Source organism: Cicer arietinum, chromosome 4, assembly GCF_000331145.2.
Source record: "Cicer arietinum cultivar CDC Frontier isolate Library 1 chromosome 4, Cicar.CDCFrontier_v2.0, whole genome shotgun sequence".
Lineage (NCBI taxonomy): Eukaryota > Viridiplantae > Streptophyta > Magnoliopsida > Fabales > Fabaceae > Cicer > Cicer arietinum.
Window position 1 is genome coordinate 26,841,713 of NC_021163.2, and position 21,903 is coordinate 26,863,615.

General features: G+C 34.7%; 1 protein-coding gene across 2 annotated transcripts in view; it reads right to left on the bottom strand.

Moving 5' to 3' along the window:
• Positions 1 to 1,327: 1,327 nt before the first annotated feature.
• Positions 1,328 to 21,903, bottom strand: part of LOC101502344 (uncharacterized) — a 37,243-nt gene continuing 16,667 nt past the window's right edge. Inside the window, exons 8-23 of one of the 2 annotated variants that reach the window (XM_073367605.1) lie at positions 18,281 to 18,447; positions 17,638 to 17,823; positions 17,413 to 17,502; positions 16,404 to 16,484; positions 14,984 to 15,127; positions 14,783 to 14,865; positions 14,427 to 14,559; positions 14,129 to 14,212; positions 12,522 to 12,680; positions 12,353 to 12,440; positions 12,138 to 12,215; positions 11,881 to 11,947; positions 11,689 to 11,785; positions 3,112 to 3,228; positions 2,968 to 3,024; positions 1,328 to 1,685 (exon numbers count right to left, since the gene is read on the bottom strand). In XM_073367605.1, coding sequence (XP_073223706.1) covers positions 1,533 to 1,685; positions 2,968 to 3,024; positions 3,112 to 3,228; positions 11,689 to 11,785; positions 11,881 to 11,947; positions 12,138 to 12,215; positions 12,353 to 12,440; positions 12,522 to 12,680; positions 14,129 to 14,212; positions 14,427 to 14,559; positions 14,783 to 14,865; positions 14,984 to 15,127; positions 16,404 to 16,484; positions 17,413 to 17,502; positions 17,638 to 17,823; positions 18,281 to 18,447 — 1,784 coding nt within the window. In that variant the 3' untranslated portion in view covers positions 1,328 to 1,532. Of the gene's footprint in view, positions 1,686 to 2,967; positions 3,025 to 3,111; positions 3,229 to 11,688; positions 11,786 to 11,880; positions 11,948 to 12,137; positions 12,216 to 12,352; positions 12,441 to 12,521; positions 12,681 to 14,128; positions 14,213 to 14,426; positions 14,566 to 14,782; positions 14,866 to 14,983; positions 15,128 to 16,403; positions 16,485 to 17,412; positions 17,503 to 17,637; positions 17,824 to 18,280; positions 18,448 to 21,903 lie in introns of both variants that reach the window. The other variant, XM_004497592.4, reaches the window with a different exon arrangement.

Sequence of the window (21,903 nt, forward strand, 5' to 3'; positions counted from 1 at the left end):
TTCCTTTATGAACCAACAAATCCTTTCATTAATTTAAAAAAAATATAAAAATTAATAAATTTTATCATTTTCATCATCTACAACATCATCATCTTCTTCATCCAAACCATGAAATTCATCACTCTCTTCAATCCAAAATTCAAAAAAAATTCATCAAACTCAAAACAGACAAAGATGACATCAAATTAATGATGAGCATGAAATTCAAACACAACCTGAAAATAATAAGAATCCTTAAGTCAAACGCACACATAAAAATCAATTTGAAACACGATCTTATGTGATAACTACAACACACATAGAAATACAAAGCCAAGCACCAATAAAAATTGAAAAACTCAAATTAAAACACCTTGAATCCGTAAAATTTAAAGAAAATTCTAACTCGACCTTAAAGCAATATAAATCGAGTAATTAAAAAATATATATGAGATTGCTAAAGAGCAGCGAGTCTTGTTTAGATTCATTTGAGTGAGTTATAAATTTAAAATGTTATGTTTAAAGGTAATAAGCTTGATGAATTTTTTAACCTTTTAGATTGAAACAATCATAGATTTATGAGTTTGAAGATGAGTAAAATGAAGAATATATCAAAAGTTAGCATTTTTTTGACAAAAATTAACGAAAATGACCAACTTTATTAACAAAAGTATAATTAAAGAGCAAAAATAGAACAGAAAATAATTAAGAGATTAAAATGAAAAAAAAAATATGTTTATGGACTGAAAGTAATTTAGCCATATTTAATTGATCAATTATGAATTCACATACTCAGTTATTTAAGAATAAAACGCATTTGAGTTCAATCAAAAAGGTGATACATAATCCAATGAATTACATCTAATTTAATCTATTAATTAATAACAAAAAATATTCACCATAATTGTTCTATGCAATTTTTTATATTTTATAAACATTAAATGATTTTCATTTTCAATCTCAATGAAAATATACCTGATTATATATGCAACTAAACAATCATTTAGCCAATAATTTCTCGTGATTTTATATCCAATTTTGGATAATACTCTTTAACCATTTAAGATCTCTTTATCAAATGATGAATTATTAACATCTATTTATTTACAAATATTTTACATCTATTTTAGTTTTTTTATTTGTTTTTATTAAATTTTATTTTCAAATCTAAGACATATTGTATTTTGAAATATTACCAAAATACTTATATTCATTTAAATAGATTATCTATTAAGACTAAAAAGTTTTTCCGGTAGTTAAATCTTACTCTTTTTAATTAAATATAAAGGGGAAATACATAAACTAAAGGGTCAAAATAACAAGTTCCCTTACGGTCCTTGTTAAAGAGTAAAAAAAGTAAATAAATTTTTTAAAATCTATTAAGATCAATTTTTAAAAATTCAAAATATTGATTACAACACTTCCAAAATTAAATGTTTACATTTAGTTTCTAGACTAGTGTCTTTAGTGAACTTGTTAGCAATCAAACTAGACACACAAAAAAGAGAAAGAGTACAAGGTCACAGCTACCAATCAAACTAGACGAACACAAATCATACAGAAGTAGACACCATGGTCCCTGCAAAAGTTGGTAACTGCTTGTTTACAAGTCGAATGGTTGATTGGAGGCATCTGTCTTGGGCACTCAAACATGACTTGGCTGTTTCAATAAGTGTAAGGCAAATAGAGGATACTTCATTGCTTAGCTGCCAAACAAGAAACATCACGGATCAACATTTTAAGGTTTATTTTGAATAAGTGATATGCTACAAAATAATGAATAGTTTCCAACAAGGAAATGTTCCATGTCCCGCTAGAATATTACCACGGGGACTCAGCTTCTCTAAAGCAACCTTTGTATCAGAAACATGCATATTCTGACTGTTTTATTCAATTAAATTTTGGTAGGTGGGTTATAAGATATTTTTCACAAATAAGGTTATTTATGGGTGAAATAGAGAACAACCAGTTTTGTTGAACTTCTGAGAAATGCAGCAAGCCTGCAGGGACAAGGACGGTTCATCTGCCTCTCCCTTTACTAGTAAAATGCTACAAACTATGTGATACTGATACACTGAACACTATATAACATAAAATTCTAATAGCAGAGAAGGAATAGGAGATAATTTGTCACTAAAAACTTCTAGCCTATTTAATCTCAAACTCAAAAGGGAGCAGAGATACTCGCGTGGGTAGGTTAGATTAAAAGAGATTCTCTCTTAATCTAACAGCGCAGCTGGCTACACCTAAAACCCAACTGCAAAGGATCCATATTAGTGTAGACAGAGAGAGATGTGGTTTATGTGTTATCTACTGTTAATTTAAGTACACCCCATTGTCTTGTTATTTCTATCAAAATTGGAAATAGTTGTCAAGAATGTATAAATTTTAAGTGTAATTTTACTTTAGTCCATATAATTTAGACTGAGTGATTTTAGTCCCTAGAGTTTTTTCCAAGCCAATTAAATCCCCGTAATTTTAAAATTAAGCAAATTTGGTCTTGTCTTTTATATTATTTTTACAAACTTGAGGTTATTATCATTTTTCATTTCAAATATTTGATGATTTATGATGCATTTGGAATATGAAATAATTTTGACAATTTAGTCAAAATTTGAAAGATTTTGTAGGAATTGAGGCGGGAAAAGATTGATATCCTTTTGTTCTTTATGAAATTGAGTGAAATTTCAGTTTAGAAATTTGAATAGAATAAGGTTTAATACAAATCAATCCGTGTTGATTTTAAATAGAAACCAATAATTTGAAAGTTTGGAATAAAAGTTACGGAAAGTCTTAACTATTACAAGTCACTCAAGAAAATATTGAAGGACCAAAATCATATTAGTTATAGTAGAGAGACTGAAGTACAATTAATTTTAAGTTTTTAGCCTCCTTTTTCCTTCGTAATTTTTCCCACATCATAAATAATTAGATTGATTACAAAGGGTTGAATGGAAAGCTGAAAAAAACAATTATACGACATTTTACCGTGAAAGATGATGCAACACAATTGCAAGCTTCAAGAGCCATACTTCCTCGAGCAGTCTACAATTTAGCAAAAATTAATAAATCAGTACCGATTAAATTTGTCAAATAAATCAAACAGTGTTAACTAAACCACGCTGAAGATACCTTAGAAGGTTCTTGTTGAACGACACAAATTAGGTTCTCAAGAACAACCTTAGACAAAGAAACAAGTTCTTGCTTGTAAGATGAATCGCCATAGTATAACATGTCATTGCCTGGTATCTGGAAAAGAAAAAAAGTACATCTCAGAAATTAAGATACATCATACATAAATAATAAAGGCTACAAACCATAACTGGTCAGGAAGACTGAGATTTACAAAAGCATAAATCATTTTGCATATTATAGCCTGTGAAAAAAACAGAGTAACTCAAGCAGAATCTTGGTTAGAAACTACTCATCAGGCCAAAATATCACATAGCATTTAAAGTGCAATGAGGGATTATGGCCACTCTAGAGTTTAAACCATTAGTGATCATCTCAAAGATGATTGAATATAGATGATCATAATAAAACAGTGTCACCTCCTTACCTTTCTGTCTTCCCCTGCAGGTTGTTGCAAAAGGAAAATAAATGCCTTACCAGGTCAGGTGTGATCGATGATTGAGTTTACTAGAGAAGATCAATGCATGAGCAGACATTAGTGACGTTACTGAACTTTGTCAAGAAGATAGGATAGGAGGATTGAGAAGACAAAAGAAAGTAAAATGGATTCACAAAAGTGGCTCAAAACAATTATAGGAGTACTACAAAAGCTAACCCTAAACCTCTGGCTATGAAAAATATCAAAGATTTGGTTGTGATTGTGACAATGGAAAATAATATGTCAACCATTGTCTTTCCAATTTTAATATTAAACACAAAATTGTTCATGAATTCACATGTATTGATACAACAACCAAGCCTTATCCCACTAAGTAGGGTTGCCTACATGGATCAGACGACGCCATAACATTCTGTCATATAGTGTTGAATGAGAGAAAATGAGAGAGACATATGGTAAAACCGTGTGTTTGATCTACACAATAGAGCGGATTTGTATAGGCTCAATGCAATAAATACATAAATAAATATAAAAGATACTATCCCTATTTACATGATATGCAATAAATTACAAAGATCATAAATATATTTTCAACACTCCCTCTCAATCTGGAGCATATAAATCATATGCACCAAACTTGTTATATATATAATTGACTTGAGGGCCTCTCAAAGACTTAGTGAAGATATCTGCTAATTGATCACTGGAATGAACAAAGCTAGTGGTGATGTTGCCTGATTCGATCTTCTCCCTTAAAAGATCCTCAACATGACATTAGACTTTTTCTTTAGAAAGTGACAATCTCAATATGCTTGGTTCTCTAATGAAAAACCAGATTATAGGCAATATGTAATGCTGCTTGATTACCACAAATTAATGTCATTTGTGTTGCCTCTTCAAACTGAAGCTCTTTAAGTAACTATTTCAACCAAATGAGCTCACAAGTCACGAATGCCAACTTCAGCGCTGGATCTTGCAACTACACTTTGTTTATTACTCTTCCAGGAGAGTAAGTTTCCTGCATCAAGTACATAATGCCCATAAGTGGATCGCCTCTCAATGGGCGACCCTGCCTAATCGGCATTTGAATAACCAACTATCCTAGTATGTCATCTATTTTCATAAATTAGACATTTTTCTGGAGCACCTTTAATGTCTTTCAAAATTCATATCACAACATCTTAGTGTTCTTGGTAAGGAGAGTTTAACAATTGGCTTACCACATTGACTGCAAAAGAAATGTCTGAATGGGTGACAGTGATGTAGTTTAATTTAACAACCAATCTTTCGTATTCCCCTGAATCTAATTAAATAAGCAGTATAAATAGCTATGTTGTTCATCCCAGCGGGATCGCGCCGATCTCGGAATCCCAGTGCAGCGGATGGCCTCACTGCGACGCATCAAGGTGTGAAAATGCCATCAACCGGTGCAGCGATCGTGAGTCACCGTCGCTGCCCGACTCGCTATCAGACCTGTGTTTTGTGTTTTCCAAAAAGCACAGGTTTTTTGAATTTTTATTTATTTCATTAACGGTATTTGGGTCTTTTTGCATCCACCAAAGCCCTATTATTTTATTAATATAAACCTTTGTTTCTTCCTCTCATAACAGAAACTGTTTCTTCTTCTTCTTCCTCAAAAAAGAAACCATTTCTTCTTGTTCTTCATCTGTTTCATCATTTTCCTCCATCGTTTTCGTCCTCAGTTACAGTGTTATAGTTTTCTTTTCTTCATGTTTTGTTTTCAATTTCGTTTTCTTCCTCTGTTTCATAAACAATTTTGTTCTGTTATGTTTCTTTCTTCTACTTTGGTTTTGTAAGAAGAATGACATCTTCATCTGCAACACCAACAACCAACATCAAAGACTTGGTTAAACTTACTGGTGAAAACCTTGACATGGCTTGGCAGTGGAATTCTTTGGAGGATATTAATGACAAGAAAGTCATTTACTTGTGATTTTTTTGGGAAGGTTTCGAAAGGACGTATTACGAGAACAAAATTGCATCAGACGGGGTAAGGGGAGAAGTAGCTCCTTGCAGGAAAACACCAGCTGCTATAGTGTTCAAACTCAAGGAGGCTCATGAGAAAAAACAAACAGCTAATAATTCCTATATGACTGAGATTAATATCGATGAAGAGGACGATGACACTATGCAAGAAATTGCAAATGTTCGGGTAGAGAAAAGGTCTGCAACAAGTATTGCCAAGACAAATGTTAAAGGCCCTATGGATGTGCTTATATTTAAAAATTCGGAGGTATCTCAAAAGACGACAATAGCAACGGTCAAACGTCATACATCGATAAAAGATGCTTGTGTGAAAGAGGCAAGGGAGTTAACTAATCAATACATTGGTCGTTTCTTCTATAGGAATGATATTCCTTTTAATGTCGCGAAGTCTAAAAGCTTCAAGTTGATGATTGAGACGATTGGAAATTATGGAGCACACTTAAAGTCTCCAAGTTACCATGAGATTAGAGTTACATTGCTAAAAAAAGGAACTAGAGCTCACAAAGAAAATGTTACACGGACTTGTAATGGAGCAAACTCAATATGGATGCTCTATCATGTCAGATGCATGGATGGATCGAAAGGCTAGGACATTGATCAGTTTCTTGGTCAACACTCCAGGTGGGACTATGTTCATAAGGAGTATTGATGTAGTGAATTTGGAATAATGTTTGTAAGGAGTATTGATGTAGTGAATTTGGAATTAATTATTTTCTTATAAAATTGTAATATAGATTCATTTTAAGAGAAGCAAAGGCTACAAGACTTGGTTTTTGTGAAGTACAACCAAACTCTTAAAGACCGCTTTGATAACAAGGATTTAATCGATCTCATTATTCTCAACAATAGTGATGAGTGTTATGATTGACTTGAAAAAGAATTGGATGAAAACAGTGTATTTGTAGATGATTTGGTCTTGGGAGAAGATGGCTTGACTTGGGAACTTGTTGGTGATGCAGTTGGGGTTAATGAACAAGAAGGACTTACAAGGCATCAATCAAGACTCTCTGCAACTATGGCTAATGGAGACGAAGAGGTGAAAGAAGAAGAGTTCGAATCAAGGATGAACAAGATAATGGTAATATGGTTTAAATTACAAGTGAAGATGAGGAAGATAATTTTGTATGATTTTGATTATTTTTTAGTTTGAGTTTTATCCAGTAGAATTTGATTACTTTTATAACTTAATTTTGATTACTATTAGATCTTGATTTTGATGTTAGCTTTTGGTTATGAAGTATGTTTACCTCTTTATTTTTGCGTTTTTTATTTTTGCTATTTTTTAGTATTTTTGTCTACTGTTTGTATTTTATGGTTAGTTTATTTACTGTTTTTTGGTCTTTGCAATAGTGTCATTCAACTAACTGGGATCCCGCTATCCCATTTTCAGGTATGGGCGCTTCGCGTCGCTACCTGAGACTGACAACATAGATAAATAGTACAAATAATTTAATTATGTACAATCAAAATAAAGCTAGAAATCAGAAAGTTGATTCCCTATAAATGCTATCCTAAATAGAAATAAAAATAAAACCAAAATCTTAATTAATACATACTAATAACTATACAAATCATAATCCTATCGTTTTGATTTTTGATCTCATAATCAACACTCCCCCTCAATCTGGGTGATAGATATCTATCATACTCAAAGTTGGCTATGATATTTTCATATGTATTTCTTGGGAGAGCTTTAGTTAGGATGCTTGCTATTTGATTGCACGATGACACATAATCAGTACTTATAGTATCATTATCAATCTTCTCCTTTATGAAATGTCGGTCAATTTCCACATGTTTTGTTTTATCATGGTGAACCGGATTCTTTGTGATGTTGATGGCAACTTTGTTGTCACAATACAACCTAACAGTGTAATTGGTTGGAACTCTAATTTCATCTAGTATCTTCTTCATCCATATCCCTTCACAAATGCCCTGTGTCATGACTCTGAATTCAGCTTCTGCACTGCTTCTAGCTACCACAGATTGTTTCTTACTTCTTCAAGTGACCATGTTTCCCCACACAAAAGAGCAATAGCCGGTAGTTGACTTTCTGTCTGATGTACATCCAGCTCAATCTGAGTCAGTGTATACTTCGATCCCTTTATTTGTGTTTTTCTTGAAATGAAGACCTTCACCGAAGTGTACACTTAAGTAACTGTAGGATTTTTGTTCACAAGTTTCATGTGAACATCAGTAGGACTTGTCATGTAGTGACTTGCCATGCTCACGACAAATCTAATATCAGGCCAAGTATGAGTTAGGTAGATTAATTTCCAAACTAGACTTTGGTACCTATCTGTGTTTTAGAGTGCAACTAGGTTAAAATAAGAGAAGGATGGAAAATTTCTTATATTATTGAAACTGAAACAGTACAGACATATATATATATACAATGCTGCCAGCTATCTAATGAATGTAGAGAATAAACAAAAAATACATTAGGAAATAAGACAAATCAGAGTGATTTGATTCTTTCCCAAAATACAAATCAACTTAAATAGAAAATCAACTAATAAACACAATAATATTAGATAAGATTGCTATCTGTCAACACCCTCCTCAAGTTGGTGCATATATGTCTAGCATGCCCAACTTGTTTACAAGAAATTCAAAATTGGGCCTCAACAGACCTTTGGTAAGGATATCAACAACTTGTTGTGAAGTACGGACAAAAGGCATGCAAACCAGACTAACAATCGCGTACAACTTCCCATAGAAATATATATACCCTACCATTTTCTTCTTTTTTCTTAAATTGTTTGCATCTTTGGAATTCTCCCAATCATCCTCATAACTTTGGTCAAGCTCTTGCCAGAGGACAACCATGAGATTAAAGAATGTTGTGACATCCCTATCTCCTTGTTTGGACTGCCACAAACGAGTCTTAAGTTCATAAATCTGTGAGGAGTTCTCCAAGTCAGAATAACAATCGTCTACAGCTTCCCACACCTCTTTTGCAATGGATTAGAAGTTATAAACCAGAGTTTATGGATAGTAGATCATTTGTGGTAGGGGTTGGCACGATTTTAGGGTCACCATAATTTTTTTCTAGTATTGTAGTAGTGGAGGAATCATTTTATTTAGTTTCTTGTGAGAACATGGTGAGCTGCCACAGGATCAGAGCCGAAGCTCTAATACCATGTGTTTTAGGGTGTAGCTAGGTTAAAACAAGAGAGAGAAGAAAAATTTCTTATATTATTGGAACACCAATGCTGCTAGCTATCTAATGAATGCAGAGAATATAAGAAAAACAAATTAGGAAATAAATCAAATCAGCGTGATTTGATTCTTTCTACAATATAAATGAACTTAAATAGAAAATCAACTAATAAACACAATCATATTAGATCTTATTGCTATTTGTCAACACTATCTTTGTCATCTAGAGGACCCTCTTCGAAGTTGTTTTTGCTTACTGATTCCATAGGAATATTAGCAGCCTTACAAACGAGCATTAAAGCGACCAATCTTACCATCAATACCAACTTTCAATGCATAAAGCCAACGACATCCTACTTCGAAGCTCGTTCATTGGCTCGATCAGGGAAATTACTATGAGTGTGCTTCCCTAACTAACACGACTCACAATGTAAGCGAGATAATTTAGTTAGATTAGGTACTAATGGTTGAACTTTGGGAAACCTCAAATGACCTAACTGAGCATGTATAGTAAGAGGAGAATATGTGGTAGAGCACGCCGTTGTTTGAGACATAATATAGCCATTAAACTCAAATCCGCCACCAATTTGTCGTCTTGAAATTCAATCTTGCAAAGTAACATTGCAATTAGTAAATGTGACAAAACAGTCATGGGAACGAGTCAATCGATTGATAGAATTTAAATTAAATGGGCATTCAAACACATAAAAGACAAATGTAACTAATAGAGAATGGAGGATCTGAACAGTGCCAATCTCTTGGGACTATGTTTTAGAACCATTGGCTGAAGCTATCCTAGATAAGTAACCAGAAGTAGTGAGAGAGGAGAAAAGAGTCTTATTAGTTGTAATGTGGTCAAATGCACCAGAATCGAGAACCCATGGCCTAAGGGAAGATGAAATGCAAACAGGTGAATTACCACTCTGTGTTACCGAAATAATGGAATCGGAGTTCTGACAATACTCTACCCACCGAAGAAAATCTTCATAAGTAGCCATTTTCAGTAAGCAGTAACCTAAAACTAGCAGCAAAACAGTAGCGGAAAAGGCTGTTGAAGTTGTGGAATTTTAGATAAAAGGGGGGGAGAAAATAATAAGGGTTTGAATATTATTGATAATAGTTTAATGCTAACTTGATTACAAAAGACTCAATACTAATCTCTATTTATAGATAAACATACTCAATCCTAAATCAGGAACAAATCATAATAATAATAATGAGAGATATTTTAAGATATATCTATGATTATAAATTGATCCTAGAAAATAACTATATATACTCTAATATAATATAAAAGATATTATAAGATGGAAAGGCAACTCAAGGATACAAGTGAAGTCGGAGAAAATTGCTATAAATATAGCCTAGCCAGATAGCCGCAATGATCATCAGCATAAGAGAAATTCATGGCAACCAATTGAACAAAGTAAGGTTCGTTCTTTTAAAAAACTACATTTGGAAGGCAAGGTCTACATCTGGGACAAAGATGGGGCTAGTGCATCTGGGACAAAGATGGGACCAGTGCATCTGGGACAAAGTGCCAAGATAAAGTGAGTCATGAAAAATAAAAGACACCGTTAGAATAACCATCAACGGAAGAAGTTATAATCTATTAGTAATACATAATTTCTATGACAAACATCGAAGAAGAAGCAACACGACTCTAATAAAACGAAGCCATGATCAATCAACGGAGCGAGAAAATGCATCCAAAAGAATAGAGACAATGGTTGTTTGAATAAGGACACATATTTTTCGTTGACAAAATTGGAAAGTAAGGGCAGATCTGGAATCGTTGGAGAGAGAATAATCGTACACCAAGGAGAAAGAAAGTGTTGTTAATGTTGTAGCAGGTGTAACCGTAGACCTATACTAGAATGAGGGCAAATTCAAAACCATGAGGCCGAGGCGAGTTCAATGAAAAATGTCGCGTCTTAAATGACTGTGAACGTGTCGCCACGCACAGTGAACAGCAGCGGCGCGTAGATCTGATGCGCAGTAGACAGAGAGGCGTGTGTGGTGGCTTTCGGCAAAGCACTTTGAGGTGTGGGCCAATCTGGAAATGGCAAAGCCGATGGAGTGGTCGTTTGTTGGAAAAATCGTCGAAAATAGTGGCAGCAGCAATAGCAAACTGAACGGAAAGCAAGTGAAAAAAAAAAGGATAGAAGGAAGTAAGTAACTACAAAAAAGAAAAACTAAAGATAAAAAAAACGAAGCGGCGCGCCTGGTGGTGTATGAAGCTGGAGGCGGTGCGGCGGTTTGAAGCTGAACGGAAGTTGGACGGCGCGGATGGTGGTGGAAGAACAAAAGCAGCAGCGAGGAGGAACGAAGAATAGGAAGAACAAGGAAGAAGGCAACGTCAACGAAGAAGAAGGGAACGTGAACGAGGAAGAAGGGAAAGTTAAATTAGGGTTAGTAAAATTAGGGTTAGTGAAATCTGAAGTATGGAATACCAAAAATGCCCCCAAAATGTTTTAAAATGGAAGGGTAATATTGGTTTTTCTTGAAGAAAAAAATCACGTTTTCTGGGCTTTGGGAACACACGACCGCGAACGTGTCCGGATCGTGCGCGATCTTGCTATCCCTATTTACATAAATAGGGACATATTATACAACAATAAATACAAAAATAAATATAGGAGATACTATCCCTATTTACATGAAATGATATGATTTGCAACAACATACAACGATCATAAATATATTTTTACCATATAGCATATCTATTTCCACCTCATTAATCTCTAGATCTTTGCTAATAGTTTCTCTAATAGCTTTTTTAAGTATTTCCCTACCTCCCTCTAGCAATTTGACTACCCTCCATTTGATCTACTCCCAAACCACCTTGTTCATTTTGAAATGAAAGAGGGAATGTTGTATAGTTTTTATTCCACTATGTAATGATATGTTAAAAGTTGCATTTAATCATAGCTTACAAATATACAAAATAAGGCAAGGCAAGGCTATACCTCCGTATTTGCATGATATGGAAGAGTCTTTTGCGATAAAGTTGTCAATAATAATAGGATGGCAGAAAAAATCTGTGTCCTCATTTTTGGGTCAAACCTGCAGGGGATTTTGAATTCATTCATCAAATAAGATCTGGAAAGGAAAAGGAGAGAATATATTACAATTATCGATATATCCCAAAGAAAACTGACCATGATTGGGAGCTGATCAACGTGAACAAGTTATTTGGGAAATAGGTGACTGGTAGATTAATATTACCTTAAAAGAAGTTGAAGAAAATCGTTGTAAGTACACATATATGAGAAAGGGGTTGAAAGGAAACTATATCTCAAATCCTAGTACAGAGATCTTTTTCTTGCTGATTGTAATAGTGGAGTCCTCCCTTAGAAAAGAGGTTTTTTAAGTTTCAAAGAAAATCAATGTGAAAAGTTGAAATAATATTAACAACCTGGGACCATAACTAAGAAGCCACAGAGCTTTCTAATAGACGAAACTAGTCCTTCAACATCGGCTGGAGTTCGAAAGCCTTCAAAATCAAGCAAATCAAACAGTCAACTATATTTGGATGCAAAGAATGCAATCTAGATTACAACAATAATGATTCTTATATGCAATGCACAATGGTTCAGTGACTATATATGTTTTACATATAAATAAACTTACCATCAATTTTGTCCACGGTACATAAACAGCCGATTGCTGAATCAATCAATCCATCTAAATGAGAAACCAAGCCCCCTAAGAATGCAACCTGAAAATCCAAATAATGAATCCATGAATAGTTGTAGCAAAAGTACATGCAACTTTAGCGTGCCAAAAGCACTATACCAACCTCTGCAGTCTCAAGAAAAAGATCAAATTGCCTCTGACCAGTGATAGAAGGTATTGTGACTTCGCTAAATGTGACACATGACTTGAAAAAACTCAGATCTTTCTTAGCACATTTCAAAGATTGAATTGCTAAAGAATTGCTGGAGTGAACGAGTGTTTCCTGTGAGAAAGCATGATTATGTATCACTATATTTTAATAGGGCTATATGTAAAATAGTGTCTCAAAACATTACATTTTTCATCCAAAACTCTACAAACAAATTTTTACGTTTAATCTTTATATTTATAGGAGCATGTCAGGTAGACCTAATTGTTTTTGTTGAAAATAAGATTAGGAATCATGTATCTTCTTCATATAATGTAAATAGGAAAAGAACATTCTGTAATTATTCTTTACTTCTAAGCCAAACAAAGAGAATCTGTTGTGTAGTTGAGACACACAGTTTCACCGTATTCACCATATGTCTTTCTCTTTTTCTTTCACTCAACATAGTATCTAGAGCCAAAAGAGAAACAACCCTACAACCGTGTTTACCCAATGGACCCATTGCTCTAAACCCCGAAAACAACCCTAAAAGTTTTCGGAAGACTGTGTTTCAACTCTGGTTGGCACTTTCTTCACTGCTATGCCCTTTTTTCAAGCATCTTTTCCAATTATTTTCGCTCTTGCCGCTGTCAGCGCCACTTTTTTCGACAACATTCCCGGCCAACCACCACATCATCCAAAACGCCTCACCAAGACTGTCCTGCCCCCAAAACCGCAACGCCGGCAGACCAGCCACCCGCTCTCATGCACCATTCTATGTCACGATTTCCTCTTCAATGATTGGTTCTGCTGCGCATGGCGGCGCATGCGCATCCAGTGGTTTCTCAGGCTATTCTTTCAGCACAGGATTGCCCCACCCCCCGTTTCACTATCTCTCTATTTCACAAATGTTTTCAGTTGTATATAAAGATCTGATCCACAACCCACTGAGACAAATCCTCCTATTTTTATTGACTATGTCACTTCTTTCTCTACAGAGAAATGGGATGATATTAATTAGGATACTGGGCTTCTAACATCAAGTTATGGACTAATGGCCAAGACTATAAGGACTACGTCACCACCAAATATGATTATGTGGCTACTGCTAATCATGAACGCTGGGAAAAGGTTGATGCCCAGTTGTGCAGCGACATCCAAGTCTTCCTTCCATCCTTCCATCAAGCCTATTTTATTTCCACACCTCACATGCGCGTCGGTTTGGGAGCAAGTTAAAGCGTTGTATACTAATGATACACAACATGTCTATGGAATTTGTCATGACTTAACGAATGCCATTGCACCGAGAAGATTGATGGTCCTAATACTACATGAGCGCGATTGTGTTAGAGGTTTGAAAACCCTTAAAATTGATCCGTTACATCATTAATTATCAGCTATATCCCCAAGTGGCCATGCAAGTCATAAAGCAATTGTTTCCATAAGTAAGTACTTTCGTGCAACACATCCTTTTCAATATTATAGAACACATCCTTTTCAATATTATAGAACAATGTTGGATATTCAAATGCCATTAACAAACTTCATCATAAATCAACAACTTATACAAAACATTGACAAACCTTAAGCTCATTGAATCGGCCAAAAGCTGCTCGACAATCAACCAGAAATGCTAAATGGTGTTCCATCTCTGTTCCATAATCTACCTAGCAATTAGAGGCAATTGTCAACTATTGAAGTTGCATTTGACTCTCACATTGTCAAGATTTTTCGGTTATGCAATGTATATATGTGCTTGGGAACCCTCATCCTTTGAGATAGCTTTTGGGAATGAGATCCAAGCCCATTTAACATCAACAAATCATAACAATGGAATAAACCTTATCACAAACAAAATATATTAGCAAAGGAAAAAGTTACTGTGTGCACAAAGCGCGATACTGAACGTGCCACTTGGCCATCATCATCTTTTACACTCATAAATTCCATATTATCATGTAGAGTCTGAGAAATTTCAAAAAGCAACTGTATGCTTGTAAGATCCCTAATATGACTGCTCCTGCTCAACAAATAATAATACAGTTCCTTAAATACGGGTATCATGTATGTGCTAGAAAATGACCACCAAATGACAAGTTGAAATTTATTTTTCCTCAAACGCTCAAAGAACATGTGTATCATATATGAACTAGAAAATAAGGTGAGCAGATGAGTGCCAATAAGGATGATGTATGAGTGTAAAGACAGTATAACAAAATGTTTGTGATAAATAGTACCTCGTCGCCATATTAAGGATGTGCAAAAAGACAACATCCTGTGATTTCCCATGCATTACATCTAAGATTTCAGGAAAATGATCCTACAAAAAGACAATGTTAACAGTAAATCACTGACAGGATTTACAGATTATTGAAGTTGATGAATAACAAAAAATACAGAAAGATGACAGTGTACAAAAGCATATTATAGTAATGTACCAGACAAAACACATCTTCCAGACACTCAAAATGAGACAGAAGCTTCACCATGAGAGATTGCAAGCCTGGCATTTCATCTTCTGTAACTCCTCCATTCGAAGCACGCTCTGAAACACCTCCCAAAATTATGTCCAAATGATTATCCTGGCATAAATGAGTCTATTTAGAGGAAAAATTACAAAAGAAAGTTTTAATCGTTATTCCCCTTAAGTTATTTGAGAGTGGAAGGTAGATTGATGGCAACTAAACTGGATAACAATTAATCCATCAAGGAGCAGATAAATCTCAATAATATCTATATATTTTCTTTATGTTGTCATATATGTTAGAGTTTTGATCTTTTAGCTATATAATATATATATATAAATCTTGTTACTTTTTGTCATATATATGTTAGAGTGCTAATTTTTTAGTTATACAAGATATAGCTCTGATACAACTTGAAAAGAAGAAAGAATTAATCTGAATTGCTTGAGAGACTAAACCCTCAGCCTTATGTATTTAAAATCAAACGATTACAATCAAGATCCCTAAATTATAGGGATAAGAATAATAGCTAATATCATAAAGATGTAAATAAAATATCCAATATCTACATAATAGGAATAAAGGAAACTAAAATAGGGCAATATCTTAACCATACTCAATGTATAGAGTGTCTGTGTACATCTGGCTGATTGATGGCACAAACTACATCATCTCTCTCTTGTGAGGATTGGAGAAAAGAGGTGGGTGATGAGTCCTAATACAAATCAACTATTGGATAATATATTAGGTGAGAGGAATGAGATGATAATATATTATTATTAAAAAAATAATACAAATTGTTAACCAATTTAATGCAACTAAATTACCCAAGTTTCTTAATTTGTGTAAATTAGTTAGAGGGTCTTGTATATAGGAATGAAGATAGTAGTTGCCAACTCGAGACAAGTATTAATCACCCATAATGAGATTCAAATCTCATAATGTAAAATATTGTGGTAGAGTTAAAACAGCATAGCTCCCCCCCCTTAACAAACAACAAAAATGTGTAGCATAGAATGGAACCACGTCGAGGTTGTCAAAATTAAACATAATTGCACTATAAAATCAATGTCTCAAGCAGACACAAACTCCAATCCATGGCGACATACATGCTTGTCACTGCTTTTCAAGGATAACCAATGGCATCGTTACATAAGGTTAATGTAATTTCTAAACAAAATATCTAAACCTCAAACAAGTACTATTTTAACAGCCACATAAATTAAAAGGTGATTACTACAAATGCATATCAGCCTAAAAAATCTTAAACCTGTAAAACGGACAACCAAGTAGTGCACTCAACAAAAAAGAAAAAAATGGCATAAGAACCCTTTTATTCACACAATTTATAGGAGCAACAGCAGTCTGATTGTACTCATGCATTCAAACATACCATGTGATTCTGAAGTATAAGATCAGCATAAGCATCTACAACATTCAAGTATGCATAAAGGCTCTCGTATGGGGCAATAACCTGAAATTGCAGCCAAAATAGAGAATATATGAAATACCTGGAGGAAAATGACAGTGTTAAAAACATGCTTAGAAATTAAACTCAGAATAAATCACTAAAAAGCAACAAAAAATGTTATAAAAGACAAAATTTCCCACCATATGCTCAAATCTGAACTCTTACTTTAATAGAGAAAGTAAACTACTAACTCTGCCCTGAGTTTGGGTGCTCTTAGCCTCTTACACATACATCCCCTTAAAATCAGGGAGTTTTGTGTAAATATTAGAAACAAATCAAGATTTAATTAGTCAAGGTTTGTATTAATAGTATACTAGCTGGAAGAGTATACGATTGCTTTCCAGTCATCACCTAGAAATATAATCAACCCCCAATTATCACATTTAATTTTAGGAGTTAACACTTCCTCAACTCATCAGACTTTCCTTAATAATTTAGGTCTATATACTACATCTAACCAAATTCACCAATTTACAAGAAATGGGAAAGGAATTTTAATTCTTATTTTTCTTTCTATTTCTATTATCATATTTTTTATTTTGCCCACAAGGGGATTTTCTATCATTGATACATCACTTTTCAGAAAACAAACAAAATTGATTGAAGTGAATAAATTAATGAAAGAAGTGCATGACCAGACAACAATATATCCTAGTAGAAGAACCAAAAAGAATATGACATCAACTAAGATCGCCCAGTTTTTTGCCTTCCACTATTAATGAAACCTCATCCCTATATTTTAACTAAATATAAACAGAATAAAAGATAACATGCCCCTGACACCACTGGAGGAAACAACAAAGAAAATAAATAAACCATTGTCCCAAAGGTGTAGATGTATAAAGAGATAGAGATCTACAAAGAATGTATCCCATTATAAAGAAACTAATGATGTAACTTGACTTGAGATGGACCAGAAATATAGAAATACCTGCATTACTTTATCTAACACAGCATTGACAATGTCAACTGGGCACTTCCTTTCATACAGCCTGAACCCAAGCAATCTATAATTCAGGTGCTGGATTACCAAAAAAGAACATTAACAGTGCATAATGGAAAAAACGGAGACCGAGAAGGCAGCTAGGACATATTAAATAACTTCATAATGTGTACCAGAAGTATTTAATGCATGATAGAAATTGAAAATGCAAACCTGATCGTAGGAACTATCCTTGTTAAATTCAATGAGATGAAGGATATGCAAAACATTTGAAATGACTACTTCAATAGGGAGTTCCTTCAATAAATGATGAAGAACAATTGAAGCACATGAAACAGTCCCAAAATTCTGTCGATTCTCCATCAATCCAAGCTCTAATAGCACTTCATTGATTCGTCTCTTGAGCACAGTAAATGTACTTAGATCAGCATAACACATGATAAAGAGGGGAGAGGGGAGAAAAGCAGGGTAAAATTTAACAATCTGATTTTTCTTCTTTTACAAACTTTTTGTCTAAGTTACTGAAAATGTAAGCAATAATTCTTGGAGATTGAGACATTGGACTTGATTTTCAATTATAATAATGAGAAGAACCACTAATCATGTAGCTATGTGCAAATTTCACGAAGTTTCAACCAGCATTTTCTCTTCAAATGGTTGGGCAAAATTCAAAATGGGAGATCAACCAACCATACCAATTAATGAAATTTCTATTATATGCTTCATTCATATAACAAAGATGTATGGGTTCTTCAGAAAAACAAAAGATGTATGGAATTAGGAAAACAAGTAAACTTCACCACATACCACATTGTCCAAAACAAGTAAACACGTTAAAATAAACTTCACCACATACCTGAGATAACCCACAAAAAATACACTTCATAATATACTCAATGGTCGGTTCCATCAGACTGATTTGAAATTTTTTGTTATTTTTGAAATTTCCACGAGTACTTTCATTGGCAGCTGAGGTTTGCGTCAAAATAACTCTGAGGTCATTAACACATGTAACAAGATAGCCTGTTCCAGTCATAAAACAAGTTTTATAAAAATAAACATGAGGAAGTATACAGAAACAGATGAATTAAAGTACAAAAATACAGAATGAGTAAAGTCATTGACTCTTACATACCATTGAGAGAAAGGGATAAGACAGAAACTTAGGGCATGTTTGGTTTCTGTCTGGTTTCCATTTTCTATATGCATTTAGTGTTTTCCCTTTTAATTATAGAAATGGAACTTGTTTTTACTTTGTTTCTGGTTTTTAAGGATTTCTTCATGAAAACAATGAAAACAACTAAAACTTGTTTTCATTATTTCCTATACAAAACTGTGAAAGCAAGATGACATTTTAGTAATTAAATGTGAAAACGGGAAGTCAAAACAAAGAATGGAAATAGAAATCAAAAGAGGCCCTTAAGCGTTCATAGGCAACCAAGCACAGCTATAGAGCACATAGTACAAACAAGAGCACAAAATTTCGCACAGATTTGTTGATTTTGCTCGCTCTGAAATCATTAGCAAAGTTCTATGCTTTAAGCTAGTTACATCAAAACATTATATCACACAAATTGAAACTAAGTTTGACAATTGTTGGACGTGTTTGAGAAGAGAAGACACCATTAATGATTCATGTGTGGGTAAAGAGTCACCACCAGATTGATCTTCGGTGGGAATAAAGCACGCCACTAATATAATTCATATGTTGGAATAGAGTCACCACCAGATTGATCGTCGGTGGGAATAAAAGATGCCACTAATATGATTCATATGTGGGAATAGAGTCACCACCGGATTGATCGTTGGTGGGAATAAAAGGATTGTCTGAGCAAATAGTACCTTGTCCTTGAAACCAAGTTCCCACAGCAGCAGCCCAATTGGCAAAACCGACCAATTTTTTGCAAGGAATGAGCGGAAGAGTAGTGAAATTGAAAGTGCAAGAAAGAGTAGCAACAGATACAGTGCGGAGCATGGCGATCTATGCAAAGAGAAGATGAAAGGTTACGGAAAAATCACCAAAAGATTGTAAACACCTCGGTATGTGGTAGAGGGGCTCCTGATGTGGTTAGCGCTCGAAAACGGTAGCCAGAGAGAACTCCACATGTGGGTTTTGTGGCGGCGCGTGGGGCCGACGCGCATAGAAGGTGGAGGCGTGTGGTGGCTGTTGGCGTGGTGGTTTTAGGCAGTGGGTCACAACGGAAAAAGGGCGGCTTGTATTGGCACAGCTGTAATAGTGTAAAAAAAGAAAGAAGTGTGGAAAAACTATGAAAAATTATGGTTATGGTGGTGTCGGCGGCAAATGATGCCACCTGCAGCGGTAGTCAAGCACAGAGACAGGTCACAGAGTCATAACGTAATCTGATACCATGCAAAATATGAGAATTTTTGTTTTCTTGTGAGATTACACCTTCTATTTATAACGACGTCAATTGCAGAAATTACATTCAATGTCTAGGAAGTTGTGTTGACTAGGACTTCTAACAATTAGTCTAGGATATTGCACAATCAAAGAATAAAACAAACATACACTAAATTTTAACAACATGGACATACAAATTGGAAATCATGTGTCGTTTGAGAAGTTGTCACAGGAATACAGGGCCTTTGTCACCAACCTGGACTGCACCACTATTCCTCAACTTTCATGAAGCTGTTCAAACACCTGAATGGAAGTTTGTTGTACAGAAAGAAATCAAAGCTTTGGAGAAGAATTAAACGTGGCAGCTCTCTGAAGAGGCAAGTTGGGTGTTAGTGGATTTTTTCAGTCAAATAGAACACAGATGGGAGTTTACCCAATAGGTACACGACTCGAATGGTAGCAAAAGGGTTTACCCAATCATATGGGGTGGACTATGAAGAAACATTTGCATCTATTGCAAAATTGAACTAAGTTCAGGTCCTTCTCTCCATGGCATTAATTTAGATTTGCCTCTACAACAACTAGATATCAAGAATGATTTCTTGAATGGTGAGCTTGAAGAAGATGCCTATATGAGAGTTCCTCCTGGTTTCGATTCACCAGAAAATTCATGCAAGGTATGTAAGGTCAAGAAGTCACTCTATGGTCTTAAGCAGTCTTCTTGAGCATGGTTTGAAAGGCTGACACGGGTTGTTAAACTTCATGGATTCACCCAATGCCAAACAGACCATACTGTGTTTGTAAAATACTCAAAAGAAGGAAGGATGACTATCTTCATTGTTTATGTAGATGACATCATCATCACTAACGATTATCAGAATGGAATTAGAGAATTAAAGCACTTGCTAAGGAATTTGAAGTTAAAGACCGTGGTCACTTGAAGTACTTCCTTAAGATGGAAGTGGCACGGTCCAAACGTGAATTTACATATCACAAAGGAAGTATGTACTGGATTTGCTTCAAGAAACAGAAATGTTGGGGTGTAGACCAGCAGACGCTCTTATGGAGTCCAATGTTCAAATTAGATGTGAAGAAGAAAGTTCATCCATTAATAAAGAAAGATATCAAAGATTGGTTGAAAAACTTATCTACCTTACTAGGCCTGACATTGGCTTTTCTGTTAGTATGGTAAGTCGTTACATGAATGACCCTCGAGAGGCTCACATGAGAGTTGTCAATCGCATTCTGCAGTACCTTAAAGAGACACCAGGAAGGGGACTGCACTTTAAAATGAATTCAAGCAGAAATGTGGAAATATTCACAGATGGGGACTGCGTTGGTTCAGTGACAGATTGAAGGTTAACAAGTGGTTACTGCTCATTTGTTTGGGAGAATCTAATTACTTGGAGAAGTAAAAAACAATCTGTGGTCGCTAGGAGCAGTGTTGAAGCCGAGTTCAGATCCATGGCGCATGGAATCTGTGAAGGAATATGGTTACATCGGATGCTTGAGGAACTTAAGGTCAAAATGACCACAGCATAAGTCTACTATGGATAACAAAGCTGCCATTAGTATTGCAAAAAACCCAGTGCATCATGACAAAACCAAACACGTGGAAATTGATCGTCATTTCATAAAAAATAAAATTGATAATCAAACTTGAGCATACACCTTCATGTCATCAAACTACAGACATTTTGACCAAGGCACTACCAAGAGTAAACTTTGAGAACTTAAGATCCAAGCTAGGCATGATTAACATCTACGGCCCAGCTTAAGGGGGAGTGTTGGAAATAGATTTGGAATTAATTCCAGCAAATATTCTGCAGATCTACAGCCTTTGTGGCAGATTATATCAGCCAGGATCAAATCATTACGTGGCTGTACTTCTGGGATTGATACCCCATTTATTCTCTATAGTATTATTGACTCTTTCCTTTTGTATATATAGGAATTAATTGTTTCCTTATTTAGACTCATTCCTATTATGTATATATACTTCCTATGTAACATGTATTACAGCAAGGAAAATAAAATAAAATAACAATATTTTTACACTTATTACATTATCAATGGCCTATAACATTTGGTAATTAGGGAAGAAATTGGTTAAGAGT